Genomic DNA, 15,275 nt, shown 5'->3' with positions numbered 1-15,275 from the left:
GAGTATTTCTCACATATTTATTCTCTCAAAGTCACCATCCAGGGACAGTTGAGATGGCTCAGTGAACAAGCCTGGCAACCTGAGTTCAACCACTAAACCTACAAAAAGGGGGAAGGAGAACATGGGCTCCACATAGCTCTTCCACATCCATGCATGTGCTACGGTACACACATATCTGTTGGTCTGACCTTTCTTCACACTGTGTGAACGTGTGCCTCTGTATTTCTCATTGTTAATACTGTACCAGCAAAGAGCTAAATGCTAGAAGAATTTTAGTACTGTCATTTCTATGGCCCATCACCAGGTTTTTTTATTTTGTAAATATTCACCCTTCCTCACATGCCTAAAGGCAATCTAGAGACGTATCAGAGGTTGTCTCACTACTGATTGGTTGTAATAAAGATCTGACAGCCAATAGCTTGAGCAGGAAGGAGGAGGGCGGAACTTCTGGGCAGAGGAGTGACACAAAGAGAGGAAAGTAATCGTGGGCGATTCAGAAGGAACAGAAAGGGACAGGCATGGCAGGTCATAAGCTAGAATAGTTGGTTAAATTTGACTGGTAGCTGGGAGACGGCCCCAGCAAAATGCCTAAGTCTCCATATCTTATATACCTCAGGCAGATCCACAAAAAGTCTCAAATACATGTCCACATACATCATATACATGCAACATACAAATAATAAAATATTTAGTTTTTTACTGTAAAATCCATCCTCAACTTCAAGTTCTGTCTTCTCACCATCAAATTATGGATGGCTCTTCTACTGTGTTATACCTGAAGATACATTTTTCTTCTTTCACATCATGTTACATAATCGTTTATTAAAGCTACAATTTTATCCAGTAATCACTTACCTTATTCTAATAAACTAATTTATTAAAAAAAAAACTTTGAATTTATCTTTGACATGATAAAATATCTATACTAGGTCAAAGATATCAACTCACCATTTAAGCAGCACTTCAGAGTCACAGTCCACATCCTCATTTCTACACCGGTGCCTTATAAAGTTTTCCGTGAACAAATAAAAGACAGAAAACAATTACCCACCAAAAAGTCAGTTCCATGCTAATTCTCATTACAGATGTAGAACACAGAACGAGACAGTCCTTCAGAAATCCTAATAATGAACTCGCAGGACCATCAAGAGGAAAACCAACAAAGAAAGCCCAGATTAGGGCCAGTTTAGCCAGTTTTAGAACATTTTTCAGAACACAGCTGCAAGTGTTGGAGGAGTACAAAGAACAATGAACATGTTCTTAACCGGCATTGTCTGCTGCCCTCAAAGGGTAAATGAGCCACGTTGATGACGATGTAAAGCTTGGCTGCCATGTGCTGAGGGGTACTAACATGCAGACTGCAGAGCAGGGAAGGGTCTCAAGGACAGGTACAGTAATGGGCAGCTAGGGTGCAAACAGTAAACAGAGAATCAAGCACAGGAATGAGAGATGCGAAAGTCCATCCGGAGAAAACTGAAGAGACCAAAGCCACCAGGGTCTACCTGCAAACACAAAATTAACTGCTCTATCTATGAGGAAAGAGTATCATACCACCATGGTAGTCAGAATTGCCAAGGTCATTTCTGACTGGCATCTTGAGCGTCACATATAAACATAAAAGAAAAATGATTATAATGTAGCAAAACAGGAAGGGCTTGAGCAGTGGTAAGCACCTCAGGCACTTTGTATTGTTAAAGCTTGTTAAAAATCACTGAAAAGGGCACCACAGGACTCACAGGCTCAGTAAATAGTACCAAAAAAATCTATGACAAGACATAATTTAAAGGTATATCCTAGGCTGGGGAGAAGTTCAGTAAGTCAAATGCTTGCCATGCAAACGTGAGGACTATAGTTCGGATCCCTGAACCCAAGTAAATGCCAAGTGAGCACGGAGGCTCGCCTGAAATTTCAGAACGCTTTAAGAAAACAGGAAGTTCCCCCAAGCTAGACTACTCATTATCAGTAATCTCTGTGTTTAATTGAGACCCTGCTTCCATGAATAAGGTGGAAAGTGATAGGAAGGCCTCCAAAACTACGTGCACACACGTGTGCACCCACGTGTGCACCCACACATGCAAATATGTATGTACAGGCCCACACATTTTACACATACACACACATACATATACACACACACACACACACGTTATTTCTACTTTAGCAGGGACTACGGAGTGAAAATTCTGTCTCAAAATTTCTGTCACTCGACTAGGCATGATGGTGCACTTTTTTTTTTTTTTTTTTTCATTTATTTTTGGTTTTTCGAGACAGGGTTTCTCTGTGTAGCCCTGGCTGTCCTGGAACTCTGTAGACCAGGCTGGCCTCGAACTCAGAAATCCACCTGCCTCTGCCTCCCAAGTGCTGGGATTAAAGGCATGTACCACCACTGCCCAGCGATGGTGCACTTTTAATTCTAGCACAGAAACAGGCAAAATCCCTGAGTTCAAGGCCAGCCTGACTGATCTACATAGCAAGTTCCAGGCCAGGCAGGGTTCCACAGGGAGGCCTTGTCTCAAAATAAATAAATAAACAAACAAACAGTAACGAAAGGAAAAAGAACAAACTTGGCTTACAAGGGTTTTGAAAAGAAAATTGATATTTTAGTATGTGTAGATAGACACACACACACATACATACAGGGCAGCCTGCAAGAGTCTGAAGATGGAACTGAGGTCATCAAGACACAGAGCATCTGCTGAGCCATCTCACTGACCCACCTTAGGTGTTTTAAAGAAAAAGCTCACCGAGTGTGGTGGTGCACATTGTTAATTGGGAGACAGAGGCAGAAAGACTTCAGTCTGTGAGTTCCAGGACAGCCTGGTCACATAATGAGCTCAGAACAGGCAAGACTACATAGAGACACCCTGACTTGGGGGGGGCGGGGGCGGAGAAGAAGAAGGAAAGAGGGGGGAGAAAGAGAACAGGAGAGACAGAGCACCCTGAACACAATGGTGCCTGCACACCCATAATCCTAATCCTACCACTTGATAGGCAGAGACAAGAAAACAGGAGATCAAAGACAGTAGCCAAACACAGCAAATTCGATGCCAGCCTTGAACTACACGAGAGAGCCACGCCAAAAATTAAAATATGGGGCTGGAGAGATGGCTCACTGATTAAAATCACTGTGGATCTGAGTTTAGTGCCTAGCACCCACATGGTGACTACAACTCTATGTAACTCCAGTTGCAGAGAATCCAACACTCTCATCCAGCCTCTGAAGGTGCTGTACAAAATTATACACATGCATGTATATGTGTAGGTAAAACACCCAACACATAAAAACAAATATATCTTAGAAGAAAAAACCCAAAATGTGAAAAAATAAGAGAAGGGATGAGAAAGGAACAGTCCAGCTGTGTGATACCTAACACAGACGATTTCTTTGTAACTGTTAACAGATGACAAAGATCTGACTTTAACAATAGTTTCCGACTTTTTCTGGTAAGAAAATTTTAAGACAGAATTTTCACTCTGTAGTCCCTGCTAAAGTAGAAATAACATGTATAATATGTTTCTTTTAGGTGAAGCTTATATAATTTAACCTTTTTTAATGACAGGTCTGGAGGTAAAACACTCACATGTACAAATAAAACATTGTAATGCGCCAGGCAGTGGTGGCACACGCCTTTAATCCCAGCACTTGGGAGGCAGAGGTAGGTGGATTTCTGAGTTCGAGGCCAGCCTGGTCTACAGAGTGAGTTCCAGGACAGCCAGGGCTACACAGAGAAACCCTGTCTCGAAAAACCAAAAACAACAACAAAAAAAACATTGTAATGCTACCTCTCCCTATCACAGGACTTTCCTTTAAGTGTAATTAACAGGAATGGCAAAACTATCCTAACTTTTCAATAAGTTTAATATTACATATTACAAATATGCAAAATCTATTACTTACTCATCCAATGGTTAATGCACATGTAGATTTATAGGCTTCCAGATACCCAAAGACACTTCTCATCTCTTACCTGACTTGCCCACATTTAAGGAGAGAGTGCTTTACAGAAAGTCTCAAATAGTTCATCAGGCTGAATCATCTACAAAATAATTTACAGTTCTAACACTGTAAGATTATGAAACAATGGGCACTTCTAAAAAGAAAGAATCTGAGAACAGGGCTGGTTTTCATAACAGTCTGTAACCTCAGTAGTGTGAGATGAAGACAAGAGGGTCAGGAGTTCAAGGTCAGCCTAGGCCAAGACAAAGAATGTGAGGAAACAGAGACAAAGTAAGTGAGAGAGTAGGGGGTGGTATTTGATCAAGAGCATAGGTCATCTCCCTCCTGGCAGCAGAAAGGGGGAGGGAAGGGGGAGAGGGAGAGAACATGTATATATAATAATACAGGGCAGCTGGGAGGCATCCAAGTTAGACTTCAGACTGAACATACAACCCAGTTTGCTTCTTCATAAAAACACAGCTAAAACACTGATAGTTTTGCTGGGACTAGTAAGATAGCTCAATTGTCAAGTGCTTGCAGCACAAACCCAGGGGCCTGAATTCACATCCTCACTTCCCACAGAAAAAGCTGGGCACCAAGCAGCATGAAGCTGTAATCCCAGCGCTGGAGACGTGAAACAGGAGGGTCCCTTGGGGCTTGCTGGCCAGCCTAGCTGATTAGCAAGCTCCAGATTCAATAAGTCTGTCTCAAAAAATAATTTAAGGACAACTCCAGATGTGTACACAGACACATGAACACATATACACCACACAAAAGGATACATGTGAAGAAAGGAAATGAAATTTTGCTGTTGTTTTTAAGACACAAACCAGTAAGGTTAGGAAAAACAGAAGGAAAAAAAAAAGATAGAACCATCATCATTTTCAGAGGCTATAGAAAACTAAGCCAGTATGAGAACTGTTTCTAGCACAGAACTCTCATTAGGCTGAGGAACTTCCAGAACAAATGCGGGGACAAACACACAAACACAAACACACACACACACACACACCATGACGCTGATGCTGATGCAGGCCTGCAAGACAGTGCTGTACAAGCCTGCCACCCGCTCAAGGCCCAGAGCCCATCAAAAGTGGGAAGAAGAACCCACTGCACAAGGCTGTCCTCTGCCCACCACATGCAGCATGCATGCATGCCCACATACAAACACACAGAAATACAAACTCTAACAATAAATGTTTAATTAAAATATCCAGACGCTATTGTCCGACCCTAGAAATCAAAATGGCAGACAGCACTGAGCAGAGAATAGGTACACTGAATAACAAGTGGTGCACAAGAACTCCTCCTGCTCTGAGTCTGCATCGGGTACATGGTGAAACCACCAAACCACACACTTACTACTGTGAATTTGATCCTGTGTAATAACATCAAGTTTTACTAGTACTACTGTGTGGGTACTATCCCTAGAGATACCGCCGTATTCAGTCAGTAATGACAAGGATATTTTCTTTAAAGCTCCCCATGAGATTCTAAGATACAGCCAAAGTTGAGAACTTTTGCCTGAAACCAGATTATAGGGTAAATCTGGACATTAGTAACTCTGGTCTTCCTTCTGATTAGCTGTCAGGTGTTCTTTCTCTTAACCATGAACAGAGAAACAAGAGACTGTCAGCCAGTCACGAGAAGACCCACTAACAATCAAGCAATAATACCAAGTTGAAAGTTAACTTGGAGGAAGCAAACTAAGCAAAGAAAACAAAGCTTAATGAAATCTTTACCTTCCTGAGATAGACCAGAGAAAACAAGATATCTACAAAACAAGACAAGAGATGGATGAGCAAACAACTGAGGAGAGGAAGCTGAACCTTCTAGCTTACAAATGGAAATATATATGGCCCAATCACAAAAGCCCAGAAAGACTAAGGACCGGCATCACCCAAGGTCAGTGGTGAAGAAGCTACGACATTTAGACTGTGTAAGGGCACAGCTAGGCTTTCTAGGATCCCACTCCTACCCCTTCATAATTTATTCCTGGAAACACTAATGTGGAGTAACTCCAGACCAAGCAGTTCAAGGCTGACAGCCAAGGGATTAAGCAGAAGTGTTTTTAGCAAACAGCAGCCATCCACTGCCCACTTCCTCTGCCCAGCTTTCAGAACACTGGAAGCCAGATGTATCAGGCCCTACCCACGGGAGATGTATTCTAAGACATCAGTAGTTCCCCAGAAGCTCCCACAGCCCCTTCCTCGGAAATTCATCAGTGGGGCTGTTGTGCATGCTGAAGCGTTACAGAAAAACTATCCCGACTCCTTTATCCTTCCTCGAGATTTTACAAACTGAGGGTTGTTCTTGCAACATCTATACCACACAACTTCTTTATTGTTATTAAGTCAACAATAGTCACTGTTTCACTTCAAAGGAGCAGTTTACAGTCTCACTTTTGGCAAGTACAAAAGGGAGTACTCTTCCACTTGGGGCCATTATTAGTAAAATAAGGGACACTAGAGCACAAGTGGGGAGATGGCAGAGCAGTCCATCTGACAACCCCAACGGTTACTGAGTAACTAACGGCTGTGTACAGCCTAGATAAGCTGGACAAAGGAGTAATTAGCATCCCACTTGAATAGTGTTCAGCTACTCCAAATGGCATGAAACTTAAAACTTAAGTGAGCTAATCTGTATCAAGCCCTCAGAATGGTGCCTGCTCGAGAGCACCTAAATAAATTCAATTTAAAAAATTTTAAGACTTCTAAATTGTTTTTTTTTTTTTTCTGGAATTTTGCAGATACTGTCAGACCACTGATAAAAGAAATCTTGGAAAGTAACACAGTTGCTCACCCAAGGATGTAGGTTCTGTCCCCAACACTACATAAAACAGAACCAAAAAACAGTAGAAAAGTAAATTAACGAAAAACTAAGCATAATTCGTAAAAGAGGCGCTTCACAAAAGATTAATACAAAAATGGCTAATATTTTCAAACTCAGTCATCACACAAAATAAAGTCACACACTGATAAAGTGCTGTACCTCCACCCAAACCGAAGCATGTTTTGAAGACTATAAGCATCATCAGGAAGTATGGACTAATGGAGTTTCACTGACTACTAGATGGCACAACCATCTTGACAAAAGGCCCAACAGAAGCTAAAGCCAGAAATTTAAAAAAAAAAAATCTACTAGAAACAGTGGCAATACACTGCAAGGAGGTCGACGGCAGGAGTATGGGGACAGTCTGGACAAAACTCTGACCCAGAAACAAAACCAACCAAACAAAAAAAAAAAAAACAGTAATTCCACTCCTCCGAGATATATATCCCAACCCAGTAATTTCTTGTTAGTTTGTTTTCACTTAAAACTCATTACCTAAAAACTTAAAATTGTGATCTTCTATTCCAGATAGAGTTGAATAAATTTTCTAATATTTCCTTTACACAAACTTCTCACAGAAGGCGAACACCGTTTTACAGAAAGCAAAGTTCTGGAACACAGAGAAATTGTTACTAATAGAAGAAAAAAATTAGAAAAACACCTCGCAAAGATTAAAAACTACCAACGGGATCGTGTTCCTCTAACTTCAGGAAGCCTCTGGAATACATTCTCTCGGCGGGGAAGAAGAAAAAAAAAAAAGGTTATTATTCTCCAAAGAAACCCGCTTGTTGCTCGTCAAAATCCCCTCCAGCAGAAACAGGACAGAGAGGGAACCGGTCCAGAACTTTTGCTTAAGTCTCTAGTGAAAAGAATCTCAGGTCGGAGTCAGCAGCGAAGACGCCACCACCGCAATCCGACCCACCGGAAACCCGCGGTTAATCTCAGGCTAGCCCCGCTAGGCGAAGGGCGACCCAGTGCTCCGGAGCTCCGTGCGCCGTCGCTCCGCACACCTGGCTCGCCCGTCACCTGCCGGCGGCCGCCGCCACGCGCAGCCGCCGCAGGCCGAATGGAGACGCCAACTTTCCGGGCAGGGCGCGGCGGACCGCGGTGTCCTCGAGGACGGGCCCCGAGGCCAAGCAAGCGCGGGGAACGCAGGCCCCGGCGGGCTCGCGCCGCAAGCTCGGCGATCCGGGTCGGCGGCGCGGCTGTCGGCGGCGCCCGCGCCCTCCCTGGCCGCAGCCCGGCCTGGCGCGGCGCCCCTCACCTTGGAAACCTGAGGTGGACTCCGCCGTCAACATGAACTTCCCATCCAGCCGGCGGCCGCGCCGCCGCCGCCGCCGCCGCCGCCGCCGCCGCCTCCCAGCGCCTCGGCCCGGCTCGGCCTCGGTGGCCGCGTCCCTCGCGTTCCCCGGCGCGCGCCTCTCGCTCGGGAACCCGGAGCTGCCCGCGACCCCGTACCGCTGGCGACTCGGGAGAACCCCGCGCAGCCCCGCGCCCGCCAGCTCCGCCCGGCTCCGGTCGGGCCGCTTCAGGAAAGCCCAGGGCGCAGGCGCGGACAGGGCCTTAAAGAGCCCCGGCCGGCCTCTACCGCAGAATGGGTTCGAGCAGGTTAGGGCCCGGGCCGCGCGGGCGAAGCCGAAGCAGAAGCCGAAGGGATTGGACCGAGGGGAGCGGAGGCGGGGAGATCCCTCGCGGTCCTCCGCCCCTCTTCCCAAGCGCCCAGCCCTCGGCTCTGCAAACTGCTGACTTCCCAGTCGCTCGAGCCGCCCCTCGCCAGTCCGGGCAGGACGAGACACGCCCCCTCGGACACCCCCCCACCCCCGCGAGCGGCGGCGGCGGGCTGCGGGGCTGCCAGGTCTGGGGCGCGCACAGCGGACGCGTAGCTTTGCGAGGGCCGCCCAGAGTCCCACTCCCAAAAACGTAACATTCATCAAATGGCTCTCGCGGTGGTAAAACAGGTCTTCCAACAAGCAATCCTCTGGACACCGTGGGTTCATTCGGAGTCCGACAGAGGGTGGGCAATTATCCAACACCAACCAAGAAATTCTTCGAAGGAAATTACTTCGTTCGGGACAAAAACAGCCTATTCATTTGGGTCCTGTCTCAGGAAGAGACAAAAGGCAATATAAATCATTTTTTGATATTCACTTAAAAGTGACCAAAAGGATAGTAATTCTCATCACTCAGTCAGAAAAGCTCCAAAATTGTTTACTAATCTGATACTACTGATTTTGACATATTTGTTAAGACCTGTCCAGGCCGGGCAGTGGTGGCGCTCGCCTTTAATCCCAGCACTTGGCAGAGGCAGGTGGATTTCTGAGTTCGAGGCCAGCCTGGTCTACAGAGTGAGTTCCAGGACAGCCAGGGCTACACAGAGAAACCCTGTCTCGAAAAAAAAAAAAAAAAAAAAACAAAAAAAAAACCCTGTCCTATTTTTCAACAAGGATATAAGAAATGGGAAGTAAAACCATGTCCTCCACCCAGCTTTGAGATTTTCAAAATAGTCTGAGGCAATTTTTTTTTTTTGCATAACTTTAGGTCGGATGTTTAATGGCAGTGTAACAACTTCATTGTACTAGGCAGTGGTGGCACATGGCTTTAATCCCTGCACTTGAGTGACAGTGACAGAGGCAGGCAGATCTCTGAGTTCAGGGCCAACCTGGTCTACAAAGTGAGTTTCAGGAAAGCCAAGGCAACACAGAGACACACACCACACCACCCCTGTCTCAAAATACAAACAAAAAAATTCATAGTAATTTAATGCATCTACCATAGCAACAATAAATAAAATGTATAAGCCACCTCTCCAATTTATGTGCAAATTCTTTGCTTTTATCTGCTAAAGTTTCCTTGACTCTGTCTCATCTTCACCACCAGTCACCTTAGTTAAAATTACCCTGACCTAACCTTCTAATTTATCCACACTCCCTCCTACCCTTCTCCAAACCTCACACCACAGGAAGAATGTTTGTTCAAATACTGCATCATGTGACCTTGTCGCTGTCCAGTGTTCCATTCTCTTAGGAAAAAAAAAAAAAGACTCTAACCAAGCCCTTCAGGGCTGGGCGCCTTGCCTACCTCTCGGGCTGTCCTCTCTGCTCAGACCATATTCATCCTCTCCTTTCTCCAGCCACACTGACCTAATTCCTCTGACCCCTTTCCTCCCTCACAAGAGTTTTTGCAAACTTCTAATACCTGGGAAGTTTTCCTGGCCTCATCTTCTTAACTGGGCCTTAGTCTCTGGCTCTGAGAAATGTCTCTTGATGACCTTCCTATGTTAGTCCTGTTAATCACTTTCCAGGACACTGTAATTATAGGATTCTTGGGAATTTTTTAATCTCTCACTAACGTCTGGCCCCATAAAGCCAGAAGCTTGGGTTTACTTCATTCATAGTCATGCATTCACATTCATTCAAGAAACTCGAGAATCATAGGGGCCTGACTCAAACAGCATATGGCTCAAAGGTTACTGACATTGCAGGTAAATGTCACACTTTGACATTTAGAGTCAGAACCTAAGAAGAGTGCTAGTTATTATAAAAATAGATTTTAAATTATTTTAGTGTCTGAAGATTCTTTGGGTAATGTTTAATTAAAACAGAGTGCTCTTAACCCTGTCTCGAAAAACAAAAACAAAACAGAGTGCTCAAACTCCCCATTAAGAAGCATAGATAAAGATGGCCACGGATGCCCCCGTGAACTACAGCACTGGTTGTTTCATAAGTGGGAGGCAGGGTAACTAAGAGTGAAGCATTTCCAGAGGTAGGAAGACAATTTCTTTTTAGTGAGTATCCAAAGGCTTAAAGTAGTATTCTTTTCCCTTGAAAGTATGTGAATGAACTACCAATTTGGAAATAAATACCAGGGCATACAGTATATGATTCTATATGTGAGAAATTCCAGAAGAGGCTAAACTGAATGTGGTGGGAGCAGTTGTGGAGGGGCTGGAGAGATAGCTGGTTGTGCTCAGCATGTGACAATGGAAATATTTGAAATACCTGCTCTCAAAATAATAGTCTTGAGGAGGCCATTAGCTCTGGCCCGACAGCATTATCCCTGACTAATGCCTTTCTCTCACTTACCCCAAGAGTGTCGGTTTATTTGGTAAAAGAGCTTACACTTTAATGCCCTACTTTAATTGCTAATTCTAGCTCTCACAAGTGCTGGGTCACTGTCGTAAGTGATGTTCCACTGTGTGAGTTCTACTCTGACACCATCTCTGCTCCTGCCGCTCTGCTGCTTACCCTCTAAAGTCTAGATGCTTGTCTACACCCTCCCATGGAAGACCTGTGGCAGTGGACAGCAGTGCAAAGGCCACTTTTATTTACAGTCGATTCAGTTAGCAACTCAAAGTTCTGCGGTCCATCCTGTAGACCCTTAGCATGGAGTTAGGTCACTAGGCAGGCAGGAAACTCCTCTGAACCTGCCAAAGATTAAGTCACAGAAAACCATGACGCTGACTGCCAAAGGTGTTCAAGCCAGCCACATGAGTCCCACTGGTCCCCAAAAGAAAACACGGGAGGCGTTCTTCAGAGAGGTCAAGTCACCCCAGATACAGAGGTGTAGCTTGTCAGCCACCTTCACCCTGAGCAGCTGAAATTTTAGCTTAAACAAGAAGGGCGCTTATTTCTATTCTAGGATCACACTGTCTAATTCAGGAACCACGAAAGCCACTAGCCACATGCTTATATCTCAACACTTTCAGCTTCTCAGTCACACTCACACATTCCAAGTTCAGTAGCAGCATCTGTGGCTAGAAGACCAGAGACAGAGTATTGCCACCTGTCTGCCGGAGGCTATACTGGTGGCACTGTTCCAGGAGGAAGAGGAAGGTAGTCCGCCGAGGGTTCCAGAAAATGGTTAAAACTTTTTGTTACGGAAAAAAACGAAGGTTCCCACATAAATAGTTACATCACACCTCGTTAGGCATTTTACCCACCACAATAGGAATCTAAGACACTCGGCACGAAAGCTGGGGCCTCTCCACTTATCGGGGTATTAAAAATGGCTTCACCCTCAGCACTTTTCCTTCACAGAGGCCACTGACTGTAAGAGCATCGCCTTAGGAAAGAACATTGCTTCACAGCGCACATGCTTGTGATGTCTTGACCGTCCTGCGGAGGTAGAGATTAGACCGCTATGAATGCTCAGATGAGTTGTAGCTACAGGGTTTAGACATTGTTTTTTCAAGTATCCGTCCATGTGGTCTGTGTGCCTGTGTATATGCCTGTTCATGTATATATGTGTATATATGTTCACGTATGCCTGTGTATGTGAGTGTGCACATGTGTGGATGCACGTAGAGGCCTGAGGCTGATTACTGGGAGGCCTCCTCAACCACCCTCTGCCTGATTAATTGAACCCAGGACTCTCTGATACAGCTCCTTTGGCTTGCTTCCAGCATCCTGTCTGGGCCTTCTGGGACCTGGAATTATAGGCAAGCTGCCTAGCCACTCAGTTCTAAGAATCTGCACATCAGTCTTCATGTTTGAGGGTTAAGAACATTGCTTGCTGAGCTATAGCCCACCCACCACCTTATTTCTATCTTTAAACTCCGTCAAAACAAATAACAACTTTAGAAATTGTACCGCAAAATGGGACATCAGAGCAGGACACTACCTGATAAAAGAAGTCTGTTTATGTCTTAACTATCTGTTTTAAAGCAGGATAAAAGTTGATGCAACTAGAATTCGTCATTTCACTTAAACTGCCCAATTTTCTGAGCACTCATAACTTCCACATTCCACACAGCACATGGCTGTAGGCGGTAATCTAAAATTTTAAGTGTACTTGGCAACAGTATACTTAACCTCCTCATATCTCAATCTTCTCATCCATAAAACAGTCAGTAATATCTACTTAAGCACTAAACTGATAATTAAGTGGAACATACATGCAAAGCATATAAACACCCAGCAGGTGGTACTTATTGCAATTGATATTTTCCAAAGTCAAAAAGAACCAGTACAAATATTAAAAAGACTCTAAACTAGGAAAAAAAAAATAATCCTGACTCCACCAACTGCTAGTTGTTTGGACAGTAATCTTGTAACAGTTCTGTTTCTTCATCAGCTAGCTGAAGCTAGGAGTCTAGCCAGAGAGAGGGTTCAGTGGATAAAAGCACTAACCGTCCAGGCCTGGAAGCCTGCATTCTGTCCCTGAGACCCACATAAAAAGACAGAAACAGTGGCATATGTAATCCACTTCTGCTCTGAGACGAAAAGCAGACCCAGAATCAGCCAGAAGGCTCACCCATCAGCTTGCTTGGAATGCACAGTAGCACAAACAAGGGATTCTGTCTCAAGGAGGAAGGACAACAAAGCTGTCCTTCGACCCCCAGATGTGCACTTTGGCACTCATGCACCTGCGTTTAGACAGTCACAAACATGCTATATACAAAATAAGAACCCTGAGAAGCAAAGAGTTAAGTCCACCCACTGTGACAGATGTGTGGAGAGATATACTTCCACTTAACATGAAACAGTCTATATCTGTCAAGCCAGGGACAGAATTTATTCAATGTAAATTATCTCTTTCCTTATTTCCACCCAAACAAAAACCACTGTTGTTTTTTTATTATTTTCAAGTAGAAGCATATGTAACCCAGATTGGCCCCAAACTTGCTATGGAACTGGTATAACCTTAATGAATGAATCCTCTGCCCCCATTTCCCAGGGAGACCCCACCATGCCTGATAACCTTACAATAAAATTAACTTCAGTTTTTCAATGGCCTGTATTCCTAAGCACAAGGAGCAACTAAGGAAAGCAACTGTCAACATTGCCACCAATTAGAATTTGTGAACAAATATTATGGTAATCAGATTCCTTGGCTAATTTTTATCTCCATGTGAGAAATTAGAAACCTAAACAGACTAAGTAGGCCTCTATCTATTAAATAAGTGAAATAAATCCCAGCAGCCAATAAGAGCAGGGAAACTACTGAAGTACAAAAACTAATTGTTAAAACACTCCTCTCGAAGGTGTGAAAATAAACCTCCCACTTTATATAACTCATGGTTGCTCACACGAATGGCCACAGTGCAATGAGATAATATTCTTAAAATAAAACCAAAGGCATATTCACAAACAGCTGCTGTGCTTTAAAGATGAAGCAAGGTACATAAATCCTAATTCAGTAAAAGTTAAAGTTTCCTACTGCAAGAATTGCATCTCGATCAGCACTATAGAAAAAAAAAATCAAACTGCATTTTTCGACGTTTACCTGTCTCCTGTTAGGGTTTCTAAAGGCAGCAGTCATTTCGTTGGTAACCATGATGAGGGGAGGAGACTAGGAGACTGGGGATTTGAATTGAATTTACAGCTGACTCATAGGGAGTGTTTACATCGGTGCGGGCCTCTGGGCTCCACCCATTCAACACCCTTTCAGTCCCAGCCCGGAGCTCTGTTAGGGAGTAACTTTAAGGGAGGCTGGGAATGTGAGGAATTAGAAAAACTGAAGCAATGCCTTTTGAGTACCCGGGCATACTAACAGATGTTGGTTGCCTCTGTTCCCCATCCCCTTCCTCCCTCTTTCCTTTTTCCCTCCTTTTTTGACTTCTGTCAGAATGAACTTGACTGAGGCACCAATTCTGAGGGACTGGCTAGAGTCTTGTCTAATTTGATACTGTCAGCTTGGACTTTATCCTCAAACAAATTATTAACTGGCTATCTCTCTGTCTTTCTCTTTTTGTCTCTGGCTCTCTCTCTCTGTCACTCCAAAGCCCCCACCCCCACCCCACCATACTCCTCTGAAAATTCTGCAGGCTATTGTGTTACTCAGAGACTGTGCTATAATGTGGTTAGGTGGATCTCGCAGGGGAACAGTCCTAAATAGAGCTCCATTTTCTTGAAAGAGATCTAATGTGTTGGTTTCCAAGACTTGTCTTGTTAATGATGGCTTATGTTTTAAGGCATTTATCATGCGTTGGGCACTATGAAATGATTTTTTTATTTTCTTTCTCCCTTTTCTTTAGTTTGGTTTTTGGGACCAATTTCAAGGAGCTCAGACTAGGCTTGACCTTTCTATGTAGCTGAGGCTGGCCTTGAACTCTTGATATCCTTGCCTGAGATATCAGATGTGTCTGTACTGCCATATACAGTAGCATTTTTTAATCTATGACCAAAATCTTTTTTAAAACATTTTTTTAAAATTATCTAAGGCAGGCGGATTTCTGAGTCTACAGAGTGGGTTCCGGGAGAGCCAGGGCTACACAGAGAAACCCTGTCTCAAAAAACCAAATATATATATATATATATATATATATATATATATATATATATATATATAGGAATGCAGGTGCTTGTAGAGGCCGAGGCATCAGATCCCCTGGGTCTATGTTGTAGGCAGTTGTGAGTTGCCAACTGTAGGTGCTGGGAGCCAAATTCAGGACTTCTGCAAAAGCAACAGGTGTTCGCAACCTGTGAGCCATCTTTCTAGCCCTGCAACCTTTATCTTTAGCCCCACAGTGATCCCCATTCACAAGTAAATGCCAAGAAAGTTTTTA

At 44.1% G+C, this 15,275-nt stretch overlaps 1 protein-coding gene across 4 annotated transcripts in view; it reads right to left on the bottom strand.

Annotated features, from left to right (window-relative positions):
* The window catches only part of Evi5 (ecotropic viral integration site 5), a 155,091-nt gene extending 140,988 nt beyond the window's left edge, over positions 1–14,103 (bottom strand). For 2 of the 4 annotated variants that reach the window (XM_034508407.2, XM_076937789.1), the window contains exon 1: positions 13,994–14,098. In XM_034508407.2, the coding sequence (XP_034364298.1) occupies positions 13,994–14,044 (51 nt within the window). In that variant the 5' untranslated portion in view covers positions 14,045–14,098. Of the gene's footprint in view, positions 1–8,033; positions 8,173–13,993 lie in introns of those variants that run through there. The other 2 variants (XM_034508411.2, XM_034508406.3) reach the window with 2 other exon arrangements.
* Positions 14,104–15,275: the final 1,172 nt, after the last annotated feature.

The sequence above is a fragment of the Arvicanthis niloticus genome, chromosome 7 (assembly GCF_011762505.2).
Source record: "Arvicanthis niloticus isolate mArvNil1 chromosome 7, mArvNil1.pat.X, whole genome shotgun sequence".
Lineage (NCBI taxonomy): Eukaryota > Metazoa > Chordata > Mammalia > Rodentia > Muridae > Arvicanthis > Arvicanthis niloticus.
Note: the sequence above shows the minus strand (reverse complement) of the source record. Positions and strands in the feature narration are given on the sequence as shown.